Here is a 19,686-nt window from a genome sequence, read left to right on the forward strand (position 1 = left end):
CGAGTCTGGGAATGTTTATCATTCTGGCTGAAAGGGAAGAATAGCCTTTCCCATCATATTAGGCTACCAGATCCCGCTTTTCAAGGAAATATATTAGTTTTCTTTATGACCTTACTGGGTTCCGTTTGATGTAAGAATAGTTTCCATATGTGTGTTAACAAGTCACAGATAGCCAGGAGGTGGTAGCGCACACTTTTAATCCCAGCACTCGGGAGGCAGAGGCAGGCAGATCTCTGAGTTTGAAGCCAGCCTGATCTACAGGCTGTAGTTCCAGGACAACTAGAACTACACAGAGGAACTCAATCTCAAAAATGTAAATCCAACAACAAAACCCAAGTCACAGATTAAGATTTGGTGGCCATGACATGCTATGCTGACTCAGTACATCATCCTCAGCCATTCTGGCATACCCTGCTCTAGGCTTTCAGACCCTCATGAATGCCCACCAAAAGAAAGTAGGTTCCCCCAATACTCAATATACTATCTCTTGGACTTAACTCCCTCATTGTACCCTTGTTTTGTTTTGTTTTTTTTCTCCTTGTTGAAGTCATTGATATCATGACAGTATAGCTTACACTTGCATTCTGAGCTGAAGGAATTAGAGGACCTGGCTCCCAATAACCACACCTGATGGGAAGAGAGTTCCAGCAGCTACTGGCAGATGCACAGGTGATTGACAAAACACCTGAAACACAAACTTCATCTTTCAGGGGAAACCTTGAGTCTTGAAGAGCTGTGCCCTAATTCCCCTGTAAATCAATGTGCTGTGTGTTTCCAAGCAAGTTGTTTTGCTTCTGAGGCTCTAAACTTCTTCAGGAAGTTAAACAGCTAAAGTTACATTATGTCTAATGTCCAGTGTAGAACTGAGTTATGTGTATCTGAGACCAAGACACCAGTACAGCATAAATGAAAATGCTGTTTTGGTGGACAATACTGCCCGTAGAGGGTTTGGCTTGAGAATAAGTCACAGAAGAGGTAAGGGGTCAAATAATGTGAAGGCTTTGTTTTGGGGGGGCGTGCTGTTTTGGTGAGGTCTTCATCTGAGACCTGTTAGGGATGACTGAAAGCCACCTCCCTCCCCACTTATCATGCAGCAACTTGTCAGGGTCAGGCAGAGAAGAAGAGGAGAGCAGTTGAACTCAGTTGAGAAGTGGGCTTGGCTTCATGAGTGCCAGGACAGAGATTGCCAGAATCAGGGCAGTGTGAACAACCTCAGGTCCTTGAAAAACCCCAGGTTTGGGAGAGGTTAGGAAAGGAGAAAACACAAATCAAAAATAAACATGGGAGACAGCTCTCTTGAGACTTTGCACCCACGTTTGAGGTGCATGATGTGGAACATGGAGCACATGTACCTGCTGAGGAGTGTCCCACCCCAATGACTCCTTTGCACCTTTTTCTGTTTCAGCACCAACGTGACTGCTCCTTGTCTTGGGTTTTACATGGCTAGCTACTTCACTGAAGTTTGGTGCTCTCAATGAAATGCAGATTAGGTAAAAATAAATTACTTTCAGTAAGGTCAGGGAACTAAGGGCTGTATGTAATATATAGATTCACACACAAATGCTCTTAGGAAATCCATCCTAGTCCATGCCAAGCTGTTATTGCCTAAATTGTGTTCTTTCTTCCTGGATGGCAATTAATTTCTGTTTCTGTGTTTGGAAATTGGGGGAAGGGTAATAGCCTAATGCAGAATAATTTTATTTTAGTAATTTTGATTAAAGAAACTAAGTATCTTGGACCCCGGATAATCATAAAGACTAAAGCCTTATCCATCAAGCTGAATTTCCAGAACGAGTTTGTGTTTCTGTTGCTGGGTAGATTTTACACTGGTCATCATCGTGATATAAAGTTAAGAAATGGTTGTGTGCTCTGTTATTTCATATCCTCTTCCCCAAATTTTCATCTTTATTCTTCACTTTCTTTCCCTTCTATTGGACTAGTTCTCTGCCTCATACTCTAATCTGAAAGGCAAAACTTGGATGTCCATTTGCTCCTTTAGAACTGACTGAGCTGATCAGGGTTCCCATTTGATAGGCAGCTTCCTGCCATTTACATATCGCCTCTCCTCCCAAACCACCTTGTCTGCCCACCCCCACCCCACCTTTGATCCATTCCTATGATGCCCTCCTGTTTCTGTGCTGTTCTCTTCCCTTCTGTTTGGGAAACCCTAGTCTATGGAAAGCCACACTTGGACTGCTTCCCCAAGCAGGTTGGCAGTTTTCAAAGGCCTCACTTACCTTTAGAGTTACTCAGATTAAGGTATGATGCTAACCAGATTAGAATGCTGCATTCAGAGTTTGTAAACTCATTCTCCAAGTTTGTGACACAACCAGGAAACTAGTGTGCTATATGTATGTACGCTAGTGTAGTTATCCAGTGACATTACTTAAGGCACAGACCTAGTTTAGTAGAGATCTTCAGTAGAACTGAATAGATAAATCCAATAACAATTCTCTCCCATTGGACTGACCTGAGAATGGGATGTTGTGGGGAGCCATCTTATCAAACTCTCCCCCCCCCCAACCATACACACACACACACACACACTCACTATACATCCTGAAAGTTACAGGGCTGAAACACCTCTCATGGGAAGCTGAGCATCTCTAGATATGGCTCTCCCACTAGGAAGAACTGTTTAACTCTGCCCCACCTCTTAACGAAACATGTTCCTTTGGAGTGGGAGGGAAGGAATTTATTTCACAAATCTACAGGTAATAAGTTTTTCTAATTTGCTGGATCCTGTCTGGATTAGTTATAAAAATATTTTGAAGTATGTGAGTATATACTTGGTATATGTATGTATGCAGATGTCCATTTAGGGTCAGGGACCCATCCCACAGGAGTTCTTAGCCTGTGTTCCACATTGGCTAAGAAGACAGTGAATGTTTATTTTGTGTGACTCTAACTGGAAGTTGGTGTTTCATTCAGTCGTCAGTACCAGCAACAAATCCTGGCAACATCTGTCACATCAATTCGCCACCAGCGAAACCCCATCTTCATAGCATATCATGTCGTGACAGAACTCTTGAAATATTGGTTTTCTGGCTCATCACTAGGAGTCTTCTGCTCTAGATTGGAACTCAGTGTGTTAGTTTAAACACACACACACACACACACACACACACACACACACACATACACACACCTTTTACTACATCAGAAATTTTTGATAGATTGGCTTAGTCTAGTCCATTCCCACCCCCCTAAGTTATCCATAAACCAATTATGTATTATCAGTGTAATTGGTTTTCTTTGTAATCTTATGTATTTTATTTCAAACATGTAAAAACCTTCCTCTGAAAAGGCATTCATGAGCTTTGCCCAGACTGCCAGAAGGGTCTATGGCACCAAAGAGATGAGATCAGTGATAAATTGAGCAGAGGGAACAATTACGTGTTTAACATATTAGCCTAGGAATTTTTGAATTTACCTGGGAAACATTTTCCTCCAATTTGTTTATTGCTTTTTGGTGTGCTTATTTTTCAAGGGCCTTCACTCTAAAGCATAACGAGGGGATTACAATCATTGCAACAGCATCTAAAGCAAAACCCCAAACTGTCCCAACAACCTTGTTTCTAGCCTAGATACCTAACAGCAAGTGCTGTACTTGATGAGAGAATGCCTTCACTGCGGATAAAAATGTATTTACCAGTTGGGCCCTACACTTCTTTTTTCCTTCTTTTTCCTTCCTTCTTTCTTTCTTTCTTTCTTTCTTTCTTTCTTTCTTTCTTTCTTTCTTTCTTTCTTTCTTTCCTTCCTTCCTTCCTTTCTTTCCTTTCTTCCTTTCTTCTCTCTCTCTCTCTCTCTCTCTCTCTCTCTCTCTCTCTCTTTTCTTTTTTCTTTTTTTTTTTCCAAGACACTATTTCTCCATGAAGCCCAAGCTGTCCTGGAACTCACTCTGTAGTCCAGACTGGCCTTGAACTCAGAGGTCTGCCTGCCTCTGCTGGGATTAAAGGCATGTGCCACCACTGCCTGCAAGCTACACTTTTAATAACAGTGCAAACCTGAATTGTGGATGGCTCTTACCTTATTGGATTAGAAGTGTTAGAAAAAATGCATCTCCCCAGTATGTGCACTAATGTGTCCGCTTCCTCTGAACCATGGCTGGCCAGAAGAGGGTCCTTCTAATGACCTGCAGAAGGGTGGAGTGAGTAGATATTATCAAGCCGTGTATCCTTAACGAATATGGAACAGTGGAAGGATGCTCAGAGCACAGCAGGGTCACACCCCACTCCTGCCCGCCTCTCCTTCAGGCATTTCTGCACTGGGGTTGTGAGGAATAAGGGAGACAGCCTGTGCCTAGGTTAACCTCCCTGGTGTGGCACTATCACCCTGACCCACATAATGCTTCCAGAAATATCCTTGCTTTCTGTCTTTAATGGCTACTTGTGAATCACAAGATTTGATTTTCTCAAATTAGACAAACTTCTGATGAACAGGTTTGCATAATGGAGAAAATTATGTGGTTTGAGCCATGAGATGGGTGCATCATCAAAATCATAAGCGATTTGGGAGCTTATAATGACCCTGACAGTTAGTTGTCCCTCTTGAGGTCTGACTCCCACGACTCATAAGTCCCAGACTGCCTTCTCTTGGTTTAAAACTTCTTTCTTCCTTCTCCTAGAACATCATAAAGGGAAGATTTAAATATTTAATTCCCTGATTGTAAGTGTAATGGAGAGTGTAGCTCATTCCTGAGCTGTCTGCAGTATTGAAAAGTTTTATATAAGTCTGTTAAAAATGTAATACGGGAATTTTGTTTAAAACAACCTAGTGTTAAATTATTTGTGTGAACCAGCAAGCTACCCTATCAGGTAAATTGCCTAAAAGATTGCTTGCTTTATCAGTTCTCATTTTTATAATTTTTTTCTTCTCACACATGGCTCAAACACGCAGCTTCATGCTTACTGTTCTTCAGAATTTTTAATAGAAAAGAAACACTGACATTTTAATAATGTTTAGTAATGAACACAATAAAAATTTTACTTTGTAAGTGTGTACATGTGTTTGAGTTGAGGTTTCGGGAAAGCCCCGTTTCCTTAGTTTTCTTTTCTAAGAGTGTCACATTTGTGTGCCCTAGGGTTCTTTGTTGGTCCTCTGCCTCCTTGAGCCTTGGAAGCCAAATTCAGCTCAAAACTTATTTCTTCTAAGTAAAGCCTCTTCCTTGTAAATCCTCATCACTAGACTTTGCAGGCACCTGTGAGACCCCAGGAACTGCAGAGGTGTGCACAGTCTTTCAGCCTGGCCCACACTGGGCCATACTTACAGCTCCGCCTCACAACTCACTGGCACTGCTGGGTTTTTACAGTCCCTGAGTGTGAGCCTTGGGATATTTCCAGGTCCCTTGGGAGGAGTGCAGGGGAGAGTTTGCTACTGCAGAGCAGTGTGTGTTCACATCTATTGGCAGGGTTGAGGGTAAACTGGAATAGAGGCCACAGAGTGGAAGAAATCCAAGAGGCCTTCCTGAGGGCTAGAGTTGACAGGAACTCATGTTGGTTGTAGAGAAGACAGATAAGAAAAATTAGATTTTTAATTAAAGCCATTTGCTGTGCATATTTTTATTACGTAGTCACTACAGAAAAATCAGAAATACAAGCATAAGGAAGATCATAAAAATATCCATAATCTCAATCACCTAGAGATATTCTGATTTAATATCCTGATTTAGGCTCTTTATATACACAGACATGTACTTGTGTACATATGTAGGTATAGCTCTGTGTGTGTGTGTGTGTGTGTGTGTGTGTGTGTGTGTGTGTGTTGTGTTCATTTACATACTGTAGTAGCCATCAATTTCCTACAGTGCATTTAGCTTATTTCCAACTTTTGCTGTCACGGATAATGTAAACAGTTTTGTAAAGTATTTATATGTACTTTTTATTATCTTTTCTTTTGAATAAGCATTGAAAAGTGAGGTTACTGGCTTAGGAAAGGAGTTTATCTTTTTTTTTTTCTTTCCTTCCCCACCAGGAGTTTGTCTTTTAAGGGTCATTGTCAGAGATTTTTACCATCTGCATTTTCATGTTTCAGAAGGAGTGTCTGTTTATACTTCAGATATCAAGTATACTCCAGTATCCCAGTGTGGAGTTGGTGGTAGAGCCTCTGACTGAGCTTTGTTGTTTAGAGTGCAGTGTGTGGAGGGAATATGGTAACAGCTATTCTCCTTAGCTTCCTTAGTGTCTTCCAGTCTCTGTGGGCTTAAGAAAGTTTGATAATGTCAACAATAATATATGGCAGCAATAGTTGAAATTGTTATTGAGTGCCAAGTCCTTTTCCATAGATGCTCTTTTAATTCTCAATATACTATGAATTAGGTGAAAAAATTAGACTTCCTTTTACAAAGGAGATATTTGAGATCTGAAGAAGCTGAGGAACCTGCCCAAGGTTTCTGTCAAGCCTCTTAGATCTTAGAAGCATAGTGTGTAGAAGGTAAGAGGTTGCAGAAACTGAGTTATTTTTTAAGCCAGTGTGGTAAGGGCTGTGGGAAGCATCATCCAGTCAAAAGCAACTAGATTGTAGTTTTCTCCCAGGCACTTATCCCCGTCACTACGGCCCATTCTCTGAAGCTGAGCCAGTGCTGCTGAGTCAGGGAGACGCCCTCCTCCCTGCCTCCCTCACACCATCACTTCTTCCTCTCTGCTTTTGTCACTCTGGGTATCTGCCCCTCCATGACCTTTATCACGGCCGCTTTATTTAATCGTTTTGAATGGCATTTCATTCCAAATGGACTGTGAGTTGTTTAAGTATTTTTATTTTGCAACATTCTGAAGTTATCTCAGACTAGGCATCAGATTGAATGTACTCTGTCTCATTTGTAGAAGCCACTGTGAGATTAAGACGATTATTACCCATATTTTGTAGAGGAGGAGTCTTCCCAGAGGCTCAGAAAGGTGACTGGCTCATATTGGTATAGGTACTCTCGTAACCACTGTGTGCTCTTCATCCATCTACTGAGGTGCTTGATTATGGCCTGAGGGAGAAGTGACATTTGAAGGGAAGGAAAAAAGCCTTCCTCCTAGAGTAGAGAAATAGAAAACCGAACATGAGGCTGTGTAAGGCAGTAAGTAGCTAGTAATTAGTCCAACTGAGTATGAGGGATGTTACCAGGCCTAGGACTAAATGCCACCTATGAGGGCATAAGCTTTGCTGCTGTGTTGGGGACCTCTAGAGGTCATTCTGTACGGACAGTCAGGTGGTTTTCACCCTCCATTCCCATTTCCAGCAGCCTCTCAAAGATGGTCAAGGGGATTCAAGAAAGCCAGACTGCCTGGTCTGTTTGCCTGTCTGGAAGCTTTCAGCGCTCAGAGGCATGCTCATCCTAGAGCCCACAGGCCCTGAATGACCAAGGATAGCTGTAGATGGAGCCCAGCACCAAAATCACAAAATCACTTAGAACACGAGGATTTTTTTGGCTTTCTTTTTTTTTTTTCTTTTTCTTTTTTTTTTTAGCTCAACTAGGGGTTTTCAGGTGTGAACTTTGTAAATGACATCATTGTGTCACAGCGTCTAACGGGAGGGCAGGTCTATAGACTGAATTGAGAATCCCACTAATTTGCTCTGTGTTGGACTTCTTCAACTGTAGGTGGTGGTTCCTTGTCCATAAAAGCTGTGGTCATCACTGATCTGCTTCTCCTGAAAGTCAAAAAGGGAAAAATTTTCCATGGCATGTAATTGAAAGAATTTGGTGCCTCAAAGAATAAGTTAAGGAAGAGGTTCCCCAACTTGAAGAAGCCATGGTAGATAGATAGCTCTTAATGCTGGAAGTAGAGGCTAAAATTGAGAAGTTACAGCATGACCCTCGGGGTGCTCTCCATTTTGAGGCACCTTTTATGAAAAATGAGAATGAAAACTTAAGGTTGCTGGTCAGGCGTCAATAGTAGGGAGAGGCTAAACCATTCTGCTGAAAGTTACAAAATGTCAAACATGTCATTGGCTCTGGTCTGTTGGGGGGTTAGGTAAGATTGCTTTTCAGAATTCATGTTCACGTATCATCATATAAGTCAGATTCTTGTCTTGGCTTAGATTTGGAGTATATATAGAAATCAAACTTTTATGGTAGGCACTTTCCAAATCTAATGTTTTAAAAATAAAATCCAGGCCTCCTTTTGGAATCTTATATTTCTGTCAAGGGAGATTGTCTTTTTCAGACCAGTGGCTCTCAACCTTCCTAATGCTTTGACCCTTTAACACAGTTCCTCATGATGTTTACAGACTCCAAACTGTAAAATTATTTCATTGCTACTTCATGAGTGCAATTTTGCCACTGTCATGAATCATAATGTAAATACCTGTGTTTCTCAGTGGTCTTAGGCTTACGGGCTCACAACTCACAGTTGAGAACCGCTGTTGTATGTATGATAGTGGACTGCTTAGAATTCCACACATGCCTTCATCCTCTCCTCACTTCTCAGCTTCTCTCTTCTGCAGATACCTTTACTCTGAGACTCTCTCTCCTGGCACTTTTGAAAGTAAGAGTCATTTGTATCTCCTCTGGCCAGGTTGTTGTTTGACACTCTTGCTGTGAACTGAACAATCTGTGTGTAGCCAAAGAAAAACTACCATGTTTATGACCCCACGTCAGTGACCTAGCTAGAGAAGATAGGGAAGAGGAAGGAATAAAAACAGTGGAACTCAAATGATACTTGTTTTGTTTTTTAATCTTACTACATTATAAGCAAAACTGAACAATAAAGATGGTTTGCTAGTGACTCTGAGCGCCCTTCTGACTTTACTAAATTTCAAGAGGTTCTTCTAGGCGTGTGTAAATGTTATTTTTTATGCTAATAATAAATCTCCTGAGGCTATGCTTGAGTCGCTTAACCTCTTAATAACAAAGGGGCAAAATGAGAAACTTCTGGACACTCAGTTTATGGCCTATTATTACCCCAATATAGAAACCCACAGATTTTTGGCTAAGATATTACATCCCTTAAATAAACTGGAAAGTCTGGAAGGAGCTCAGAAGTCCAAAAACAGTCATCTCCAGGGTTTAAAGTAGCAGTAGTTTAAAGTATTTTCATTATTACTTTTTTTTTAACAAATGCATCAGAAACCACGCCTTGAAAATTAATATATCAAGAATATTTAAGCTGTATTTCCTTTCAAAACTCAGCTTGGAAGAATGTGAACATAACATATCCTTTTCAGTGTAAAAATGCTTTTACTGCTACATCGCTGTTCAAGTTTATTCTCCATGTTTTCTGTAATAAGACAAGTGTTAACATAGCAGGGAAGGAGCTCCAGTCTCTGCTTGGACTCCCTGTGCTACTGTCGTCAATGGTATGAAATGGAAGAGGAAGATGGTGTACTTCCCACTGATGGAAGGAGGAGACCCTGGCCTTTGTCAGTGTGGATGGCAGAGTCTCTCGTTAGGCCATAGCATGATTGGCTTTAGCGGAGGTTTCCCTTCTAAAAAATTTCATGGCATTTAAGGTTAACATGTTAAATAAAGAACACTATCCTAAGACAAGTGTTTTTATTACAGGACATGATGGGATCCTTTTTATTAAATTATATCATGATTTGAATTGGGAAGGAAGAAAAAGCACATCGCCTTGTGCCCTCAACTTTAATGCCTTTAATCAAATAATGACCTTCTGCAAACTAGCTAATTTTAAGCATTTGGAAAGATCAATACCACTTTGCCACCAAAAAATGGCCTTAGATGATGAAATCTGATGTATTTAAAGTATCATTTCACCCTTTTAACCTAGTAAATAATTTAAAATGCTTTCAGTGTTGGCTGCCGTGGATTTTACTTCTCGGTGTCCAGTGTCGGGAAGGTTTGGGTTGAAGTTGGCTTGAGAGGCATCCAGGCCTCACTCTTAGATCTTGAGTGTCTTTGAAGTGAGACTCCCCCCCCCCAAAAAAAATAATATATTTAAATATCGCACTTTGGGTACAGTGCATATAAAAAATAAAAGATGTTAAAGTGGGCCTTTCTGTAATGTGAAAGGGGGGCTTTAAAACAGCAGTCACATGACATCTTTTGTTCCATCTTAAGCCTTTATGCTAAAGGTGACAGATCGGGTAGTTCTGACAATTAGAACCCATTTCTTCCCCAGCTTATAGGAGAACACTGATGTGAAATTACCCTTGAGTGCCAGCAGCTTTGTAAATAAAAAAAATTGCCCTCTATTAGCATGTTTGTGGGCAGATTAAAAACTGTCTTCATTTGCATAAGTAACACTTACAGATTCTTTTAAAAGTAGGAAATTATTTCCTGAATGATAAATTGCAAGCTTTATAGTTAGTTGTTGTTGAAAATGTACTCATTCAAAATGCCTAGTGTAGTTTAGTCTACAATGGTGAATTTTTTGTTAGAAGTACTGTTTAATGGATTATGTACTCTGTTCTTGTTCCCACTACTTGCAAAACTGTAATTCATGCTTTGCACTAAAATGTTTGTATCAAATACTTTCCTATTTAGATTGATTTCTTTTAATATCATATATTACAAGATATGCCCTAGAGATTGGAAGAAAATACTCCTGCAAATAACACATAAAAGATGAGGATGAGGGGGATGGATACAGACTTTAAAATGTTTTGCCTTTTAGAACTCAAATTACCATTTGATTTTTTTAATGTATTTTTCCTTCTTAGGTACAGCAGGAAATCGTGTCATTTTTCTTTCTCTCTTTATAGCTCTTAGTTTTAAAATGTATATATACATAATGGCATTATATACATATGCACATTGCATTAAGTGCCCCCCCCCATGGTATCAAAGTCTGTTTTCCCTTTGAAAACTAGTTGTGTTAAGAACTCCCAGCTTTGTGTCAGACCCAGCCTTGTAAGTACATATGTGTATGTGAGGATTTGCAGGTCCACCATACGTTTCTCAGGGGACATTGGTTTCCTACCTCAGAGTCACTGGGTACCCCTTTTGTGTTAAAATGGAAGCATTGAATCGCCTCGAACTCACTGCTCTAAAGAATGGCATGGGAATCAGAGATTGAGTTTGGTTGGAAATTAGCAGCTGAGAGATGGAGGTGCCAGGATTTTTATTTAAATGTGGCACAACAAGATTCTGTCAGCAAGCACATCATTAGAATATTGAGTTTGGAACTGCTAATTTTTCCTTTAAAATGAGCATACAGTCGTGTGTTTCATGGACCATAATAAATTGCCATTGTGTAGTCGCTGAGTTTGTTTTGATTTTTGTAACAAGGGTTTGGCAGTCACTCTGCTTTTTCTCTCTCCCATTTCTCCACCAATCTTACATTTCCTTATTAGATCCCAAACTAAAACCAGTCAGAAGGATGTTCCTCATTCCCGCCTTCACTGTACCTTCCTCTGCACCGCTTTCTTCCTTATGGTAGCAAGACATTTGCAGATGGCTGTTGGTTACTATAAAGTACATAACAGTATTTCCTTTGTGGCAGATGGATTTAAGACTTTTAGTTCTCAATAAATGTAGGTTTACAATACATAACTTTACAGGATTTGTGTTGTATATAACAGGTTTGAACATATTATCTCAGAATTTATCTGCATGGCATTTTCAGTTTATTCGGGGTCCATGCCAGTTTTTTCCTTCCTTTCTTTCTTTCTTTCTTTTTTTTTTTTTTTTAAGTAATAGGGAGTGCTGTGATTGATAGCAACAGCTCAAGGCGTGATTTTGAATAGAAACAAAGGGTTTGGAACAGAAGGTGTCAAATTAAACTTTGTCAGTTTGAAAAGTAGTAACATCCTGAAAGTTGTACTAATTGATTTACATGTGGCTACTGTTTATATTTTGCCCTCATTAGATGCAGTGTGATGTTGCTTGGCACATTTACTACATTTACAATTGAAGTTGTTCCTTGTACCACTTTGGTTTTCTGAGAGCCAATTGGTCCCGTCATTTGACGAGGGCTTCTTCAGCCCTGGGTCTTTTCTGCCGTTCAAAGAGTCGTGATCTAATTGAATTTGAAAGTAGTCTCCTGAGCCGCCTGCCTCTGGTTGTACACAGCACAACAGGTCCCAGAGACCTCTTCTAAAAGGATAAAGTTCCCATTCCACAACAAAGCTCTGCGTCTCACTCTCACCTCCTCCTTAGCAGTGTGGTACTCCTGGGGTTCTCGTTTTACTTACCTGCTGTCAGCAGCATTCAGGCCTCTTCATCGCCTTTCCAACCTTTCCAAATGCATCCATTCTAACGGTTAGGGGAAGGTCTCAGACACAGTATTAGTGAAGGAGAAGGCATTTGTGTCCTCTTCAGTTCCTTCCTTCAAATCACAGATCACTGTCATGACCAGTGGAGTAAAAAGCAATAGACTTTGAGGTAGCCACAGTACTCCAAGATATTTAGTATGAAAACAGGTTAATCATATTTTTGCCAACCCTGGTTGGGAATTTATCAGTCTCTTTCTGTCTGTCGTGGCAAAAGAACAAAAAGGTGTCAAAAACGTGCGTTTCCCATTATTTAAGAGATCACACACATAAACACACCCCTCTTTGTTTTCTTCCTGGTTTTTTGAACCCCCTTGTGGAGTTCTAACAGTTCCCAGATGCACTGTCAGATATTTTTGTGTGGCATGTCTGCTGTAGTCAATTCAGCCTGGTCCTGTCTCTAAAAGGCGGAAACAAATTTCAACTGCAGATTCATTGCATTATTTTTAGATAAGGAATTAGAAGTATTATTTAAGGGCAGAGGTTAATAGCAAAGTACTGGAAGTGTTATGGTAGTCATGGGCAATTAATAAAAATAAGGATCTGTCTGGGAAGGGCAGAGACACAGAAGTGACAATATAGACAAAATGTTTGTTGAATGAGTCAGAGTTCTCTTTCTGAAATATTTGTTAAACCCACATGCATGTGATTATTTAGGAATTAGCTGTCATTATTAGCTGGCTTAAAGGAACTAATGATTTTCTTTTCCAAAGAACATCTGTGATCCACATGTTTTTCACTTACATCCAAGCGCCAAGTGATCTCTGCCTTCCTTACAGAAGTCTCTGAAGGAAGTGAGGCCATCAGTGTTTTCAGCACTCTCCAAGAAGCTTTTCTGACACAATCATTCTTACCTCTTGACAGTGTTCAGCTACATGCATTTATATCTAAAATAATTATTTCTAAGAAAAAATAAATAAAAATGATGACAGCTCAGTGTTCAGTAACCAATGGGAGCAGCCAAGTCAGAACGCCTCCTCCCCTGTTCTCCAGCCTTCTCGCTTCTCGGGAAGGTAAATAGACCATGCTTCCAGGCATCCAGATTGTCAGAGGTCACAGCTGCAGGATGCAGACAAGCCTCCAGGGAGATGGATACATATCTAATATCTATCCTGCTACAGAATTTAGAGATGTGGTAAAAGGAAATAGCTTAGATCTAGGAAAATAGGTGATATTTTTATGACTTGCTCCAGATAGCAATAGTTTACCCATAAGAACTAAATAATATCTTCAGGGTAGGCATGTCTCCACTCTAAATACTCAAAGTCAGGTTTGTAGTTTATGTTCTATTCTCTCAAGTAGAGCCCAGCTCTGACATCCCACAGCAGTCTCGACATAAGCGCAGGGATCTGTGGTTCGATAAGATGCAGCTCCAGGGCTCCGTCATCACAACAGAGATTTGATTTTCCTCTTTAGTGGCTATTCTTGCAGGCGAAATCTTCAGTGTACTGCCCCTTCTCATCTTCAATTGTGTGTTCAGTGGTATTGAATGGAAGCATTATCACATGACTGTTTATATGATTCATATATGTGTGTATGTGAGCATTCACATATATATATATATATACATACACACACATATATACACATGAACATTTATATGTGTGTGTATTTGCTTAATAAAAAACAGCTGTTAAAGGATCCAGTCTTCCTTAGAGGCACTTGGCTCGTGTGTGTACAGCCCTGGGTTTTATACTGAACCCCAAAAGAAAACAAAGCAACAGTAAAGCCTGTTCAACTCACCAAGAATCGTGAGTGTTCTGGCCGGCTAATAGGAAGCTAATGTGTCAGCTCCCGTCTTTTCTTTCACAATCTCTCAGACCAACCCTTGGAGGAGAAGGCCTTATTTTTCACCATTATCACAAATAGAAATTCCTTTTGAAAGGTTCATCCAGTTTGAAAATAGAAAGAAAGACATACAATAATCTGGTTTCATCTTGCAGTAACATAAAAAGCAGAACCCTCCGTGCATAGATCTAAAATTCACATAATAGAGGCACAGTGCCCTATCCAGCTAGCTTCCTGGAAATCTCTCAGAAAGCCTTCATTTTAGAGCAGTTCCCAAAGGCAGAACCCCAGCGGGTTTCCTCCTCAGGGAATGAGGGAGACCGGGGATGGAAGGACATAGAGTGACCTCAGTTAGAGGTCTGTGGGCAAGGAGAAGAATGAGGAAGAGCATCTCTGGAGAGTGCACAGGATGGGAGTGCTGTCCATGGCACAGGACAGTGTACCAGTCTGTATGTCCATCACAGGTCATACAGGGGAATGGGACGGTGAGGGAGTGGAGCTACCTTCCAGTGTGTCCTGGTGAGGGTCTCCAGACAGTCCAGTGAGAGGCGGCAGTGTTGGTTGGCGGGCTCCAGTTGGACGCTGTCCCTCCCTCTTTCCTACCCCATTGCTTCCAGTCCAGTAGGGTAGATGGGATGAAAGTCTGAGATGGGGGTAAGAGTCCTTTGTTGAACCGTCCAGACAATGAAGACGAGAATCACACTGGGTCAGATTGGGGTCTTGACAGAGTTTGCCCTTCACTCTTTACCCTGAAAACTGACTAAAGTCCTATGCATGTGCTACAGCTGACAGAAAAGCAGGACACTGAGGTTCCCTTTAAGAAAGGACCTTGTTGAAGAACTCTTCCTAATGCCCATGGTAATAAAGCCAGATATATTCATGCCCAAGCATGCAGGCACTGCTGCGTTTTCTGTCTGTCTGTCTGTCTCTCTCTCTCCTCCCGCAGTGTGTGTCTCTGTCTGTCTGTCTCTGTCTCTTTCTCTCTCCCCCTTCCCTTCCCCTCCTCCATGTGTGTGTGTGTGTGTGTGTGTGTGTGTGTATGTGTGTGTGTGTGACTTGCCACCTCCACGCCTTCCTTAGCCGCTGGTGAACAAGAAGGTTGGGAGGAGTTTCACCTGCGCTTGCCTTTGTTTTTAACCCATCAGGCAGAGTCTGATGAATGAGTGTGGAAATGTCTGTCCTTACTGTGTGTGTGTGTGTGTGTGTGTGTGTGGGTACATGTGGGTGTGTACGCGTGCGTGTGTGTGTGTCCAGGCAAAAGGTTGGTGTCCGGTTGTTTTCCTTTATGGCTCTCTACCTTATTTTTTGAGTCAGGGTCTCTTATTGAACCTGGAGCTTCCCATTTTCACTACATGGCTGGTAAGCAAGCCCCTGTCTCTGCACCCTGTCACTGGAGTGACAGGTCACGGGCTTTTATATGGGTTCTGGGGATGCAAACTCAGCTCTTGGTAGTTGTAGAGTAAGCACTGACCACCTAAGCCATCTCTCCAGCCCATGTGTCTGCCCATGAAGATGTCGATCTGAACATTGATCAGAAAGAGCCTGCTTCCCCATAGCTGCAGCTATCCTCTCTTAATAGATTCAAAGGAAAACTATTAAAGCAGATTGGAGTGATGTGTGATGAAAAAGTTAACTGTTGGAACCTCCTCTTTAGCATCTGTGGAAGATCCAGCCCCAGCACAAACTGACTTGTTGCCCTTTCCTCCTAAGGGATGGCTGTGTGAGCTGTTGCGCTGGAAGGAAGATCCTTCTCCAGAAAACAGGACCCTGTGGGAGAACCTGTCCATGATCCGCAGGTTCCTCAGTCTTCCTCAGCCTGAGCGTGATGCCATCTATGAGCAGGAGAGCAATGCTGTACATCACCATGGCGACAGGCCACCCCACATCATCCATGTTCCAGCAGAACAGATTCAGGTTCGTTTACCTTGGCCAGTTCTGTGCAGCACTAAATAAACAAAGCCTTCAACTTAGCAGGGAAATTAGTGGTTCTTCTCTTCCCACAGTCTACATACAAGCTTCTACTGGAGACAACAGCACACTGCCATCTTGCTCAGGATAAAAGGAGCATAAACACGCTGTTTCCGGCTGCTGGGTTGTAGTCTCCTCACCCTAATGAGGCAGGAACCCCATTTTGGACTGCTAGTGTAGTAAGAGTGTCTTGGTTAGCACTGGGTTATGAAAGCTTAGAACATACCTTTTGGTGTATTTTTTAAAATTGAATTTAAAACTGCTTTCTAATTAAAACCATACTGCCATGGATGAAAGGGACCACCAGTGTGGCGAAGAGGACAGTCACACATTTCATTCCATAGTGAAGGGGAGGGTAAGCCATCTTGCTTAATGCTCCTCATCCCGCCTTCACCTCACACAGCCTCCCCACCCACCCCAGGGCAGAACAGGGTGAGTCATGTCTGTTTGTCTTTCCTTAGAGCCCCTCTCCCAGCACCCTTGGCAAAGGAGAGTCTAGAGCCGCTTTCTTACCAGGCCTGCCGAGCCCTGCACCATGGCCCAATGCTGCTCCTCAGGTGAGCGGGCACCAGTTTCCTGTGCCAGGAGAAAGGGGAAAAGATGTCGTGAAGGCCAGCTCCCTCAGCTAGGGTTTTCAGATGTGCAAAGGACAGTAATGGAATGGCCATGGCTCTGGCCAAAGCCCATAGTGCCAGCACTTAGCTGTGTTTGATGTCGCCTGTGTGGGGCACAGCCTCTGAGAGAGCTGCCCATGAGGAACTTGATTAAAGGGCTGTGGACCAGACCACAGTGGAGCTCCTGTGGCTCCAGGAACTTAAACAGCATGTTCCTGTTGAATTTAAGCTGTGTAACTTACTTCTGCTAAATCTGAAGGTTGTTTTTAGCCTTTTCCTTGAGGGGAAATACCATTGCCTCTAGGGCCCCAGAAACCTGCCTAACATCTTTGTTGAATCACCTGCACCCCTTCCTGGCATTGCTCTCTGTGAAAAGTACGGATATCTGTAGCTAAAATAATAGAGTTATCCATCCACCAGGAAAAAAAAAAAATCCTTGAGTATTTATTAAAGATAAAACAAATTGAAAAAGAGAATCCCTCAGGATATTAAGCACTAAAGTAATTGTGAAAGCCTGAAAAACCGACTGTTTCAGCTAAAACAAAGACAAGAAAGATATATGTTAAGTAATAAAAATAGTACTTGTTTGAAAATGTAAATTGTTTTTAATAAAATTGCTTCTTAGGGGGATAAGAGGAAATGCTTAAGCACAGGACAAATGTTCTAATACATCGAGGCTTTGAGCACCCAGGGTTGATTGGCTTGGCTGATAAGAATTATGGATGTCGAGTGCACAGTAGACACATGCCTCACGTTTGTTACATATAATTGTGTACAGGAATTACAGCACATATGCAGATACTAATTATGAAAAAGTGTCTGTATACATTAAATTTAAAGCCTAATCACATCATAGTTTACTATAGACAAAACAATTCACCAGCTGGTGTAGAATGGAGTGAACCTTTATTTGGTGGGGGTAAGGAAAAAAACTGTAGTGTTAGCTTAGTGCAGTTTGGTAGGAAAGTGTGTGGTGTGTGTGTGTGTGTGTGTGTGTGTGTGAGTGAGAGAGAGAGAGAGAGAGAGAGAGAGAGAGAGAGAGAATTGAAACTGTCTGAGAAAACATCCTTGCACCTCCAAGAGGTGTGCAGAATAAAGGACGTGGCTGCTGTGCTGTCCTCCAGGGTGCAGCCACAGATGCAGCATGGCCAGGCACACTGCTTCCCCCAGGGCTGGGTAGCTCAACCTTCTGACATTGTCCCTGGAATCTAAGAAGGATTCTTCTTTTAAGTCTTTGTTAATTAATGACATCATGATGTGCTTTGCTGGCGGCCTTTGGTGAGAACCCTTCTGAGAGAGTGCGATCTAGCGAGGAGGCTCACATTTTTTCCCAGCTGCTTTTCTCCTCCCCAGATCGCTGCTAAGTGAGCACAGTAGTCCTGCAAGCTGCACTGCTTCCTAGCTCAGAAGTGTATTTGTTTATTTAATAAAGGCTGTGGGCTGTTTAACCGACCGCTCTTCCTCAGACAGGGCTTGGCAAGCTCTCTCTGCAGCGGCTCCCATCGGCTCTGACTCTTGTTTGTTTGTCTTTTTGCAGCAACAGCCGCCCCAACAGCAACAGCAGCAGCCGCCGCCACCTCCTCCTCCACAGCCGCAGCCCCAGCCCCAAGCAGGCCCCAGGCTGCCCCCACGGCAGCCCACGGTGGCCACATCTGCAGAGTCGGACGAGGAAAGCCGGCAGAAGACCAGGCCACGAACCAAAATATCTGTGGAAGCCCTAGGGATCCTTCAGAGCTTCATCCAAGATGTGGGCCTGTACCCGGATGAAGAGGCCATCCAGACTCTGTCTGCACAGCTCGACCTCCCCAAGTACACCATCATCAAGTTCTTTCAGAACCAGCGGTACTATCTCAAGCACCATGGCAAACTGAAGGACAACTCCGGCTTGGAAGTGGATGTGGCGGAATACAAAGAGGAGGAGTTGCTGAAGGATTTGGAAGAGAGTGTCCAGGATAAAAACGCCAACACCCTGTTTTCTGTGAAACTGGAGGAGGAGCTATCAGTGGAAGGGAGCACGGACATTAACGCCGACTTGAAAGACTGAGAAAAGTGTTATTTTCATCTATACCACTGGTATTTACTAACAAAATGAAAAGTCCACCTTGTGTTCGCTCAGAAAGCGTTCATTGTTTATTGTTTGGCCAATGAATCTTCAGAAACTTGCACAAACGGGAAGTTGGAAGGACATGCAGACATCACTAAAGGTTTTGCTGTTTTCCGGACTGCAAGGCAGCCCCAGTGAAGCGTCCAGCGTTGTCTGACGGTAGAATTTGTGTTCAAGGGCTGCGCCACGGTGTGCACCCTGTCAGCATGATACCAGAGATTGGTTTTCCTTTTAATTATTACTGTTCTGGAGCCTCAAATAAGCATTATAACTTCTGTAATTATGATTGCCTTTACTTTCATTATTTCTGTAACACTCCACACTGGTCTTGGAAACTGGCCCCTTATTTTAAAGAGAAAAAGGAAAAAAATGAGTTTGTTACTCGACTGTATGTTAAAAAAAGAACTATAGACTGTGGAATGCAGTTTAAAGATGACATATGCCAACAAATGCCTTGTATTATATGGCACTGCCGTAATTAAAATTTGTTTTTTTATTTTGGAAATAAAAGTTCACTGTAATTTTTTTTCATTCTCATTGTTACATGATTTTTTTAAGGAAAAGAAAATGTGAAACACAATTTAGTCCTCCTTATTTATTTGTAGATCCTGCAGCATCATGTTGTAATTAAGTTTTTGAAAGTTTCTGTTAAATGTAATGTTGCTTCTCTTGTTACCATACTGATTTCCTTTCTATTTATAACTGTATTTTGATGGGCAGTAAAACAAAGTGTCTTAAAAGTTTTAAATAGAGAAAATGTGCTTTACACAGTTGCCTATAAAAGTCTATGTTATCCAAGCAATTCACTCTAGAAGCTTCACTCTCGTTGTTGTATGCAATTTTTACTATCATGCAAATAAGCTTAGGTAAATAAAACTAATAGATCACCTTAGAGAATTATGCAATTAATGTGAAAATAATTGATGTTTGCAATGTGTCTTCCTTTGGTTTACACTCAACTTTACAGCGACATCTGTATGAAATTTCTGTATAAAGGTGTATTTCTTTTTTTATGAGTTTATGAGTATGAAAACACCAGCTATTTTGTTACAG

The 19,686-nt window shown here is 41.8% G+C and overlaps 1 protein-coding gene across 6 annotated transcripts in view; it reads left to right on the forward strand.

Moving 5' to 3' along the window:
- Satb1 (SATB homeobox 1) overlaps positions 1 to 19,159 on the forward strand; it is a 92,305-nt gene extending 73,146 nt beyond the window's left edge. For 5 of the 6 annotated variants that reach the window (XM_036167561.1, XM_036167559.1, XM_036167560.1 and 2 more), the window contains exons 10-12: positions 15,658 to 15,861; positions 16,377 to 16,472; positions 18,067 to 19,159. In XM_036167561.1, the coding sequence (XP_036023454.1) occupies positions 15,658 to 15,861; positions 16,377 to 16,472; positions 18,067 to 18,573 (807 nt within the window). In that variant the 3' untranslated portion in view covers positions 18,574 to 19,159. The remainder of the gene's footprint in view (positions 1 to 15,657; positions 15,862 to 16,376; positions 16,473 to 18,066) is intronic. The other variant, XM_036167562.1, reaches the window with a different exon arrangement.
- Positions 19,160 to 19,686: the final 527 nt, after the last annotated feature.

Source organism: Onychomys torridus, chromosome 18 (genome assembly GCF_903995425.1).
Source record: "Onychomys torridus chromosome 18, mOncTor1.1, whole genome shotgun sequence".
NCBI classification, from domain to species: domain Eukaryota; kingdom Metazoa; phylum Chordata; class Mammalia; order Rodentia; family Cricetidae; genus Onychomys; species Onychomys torridus.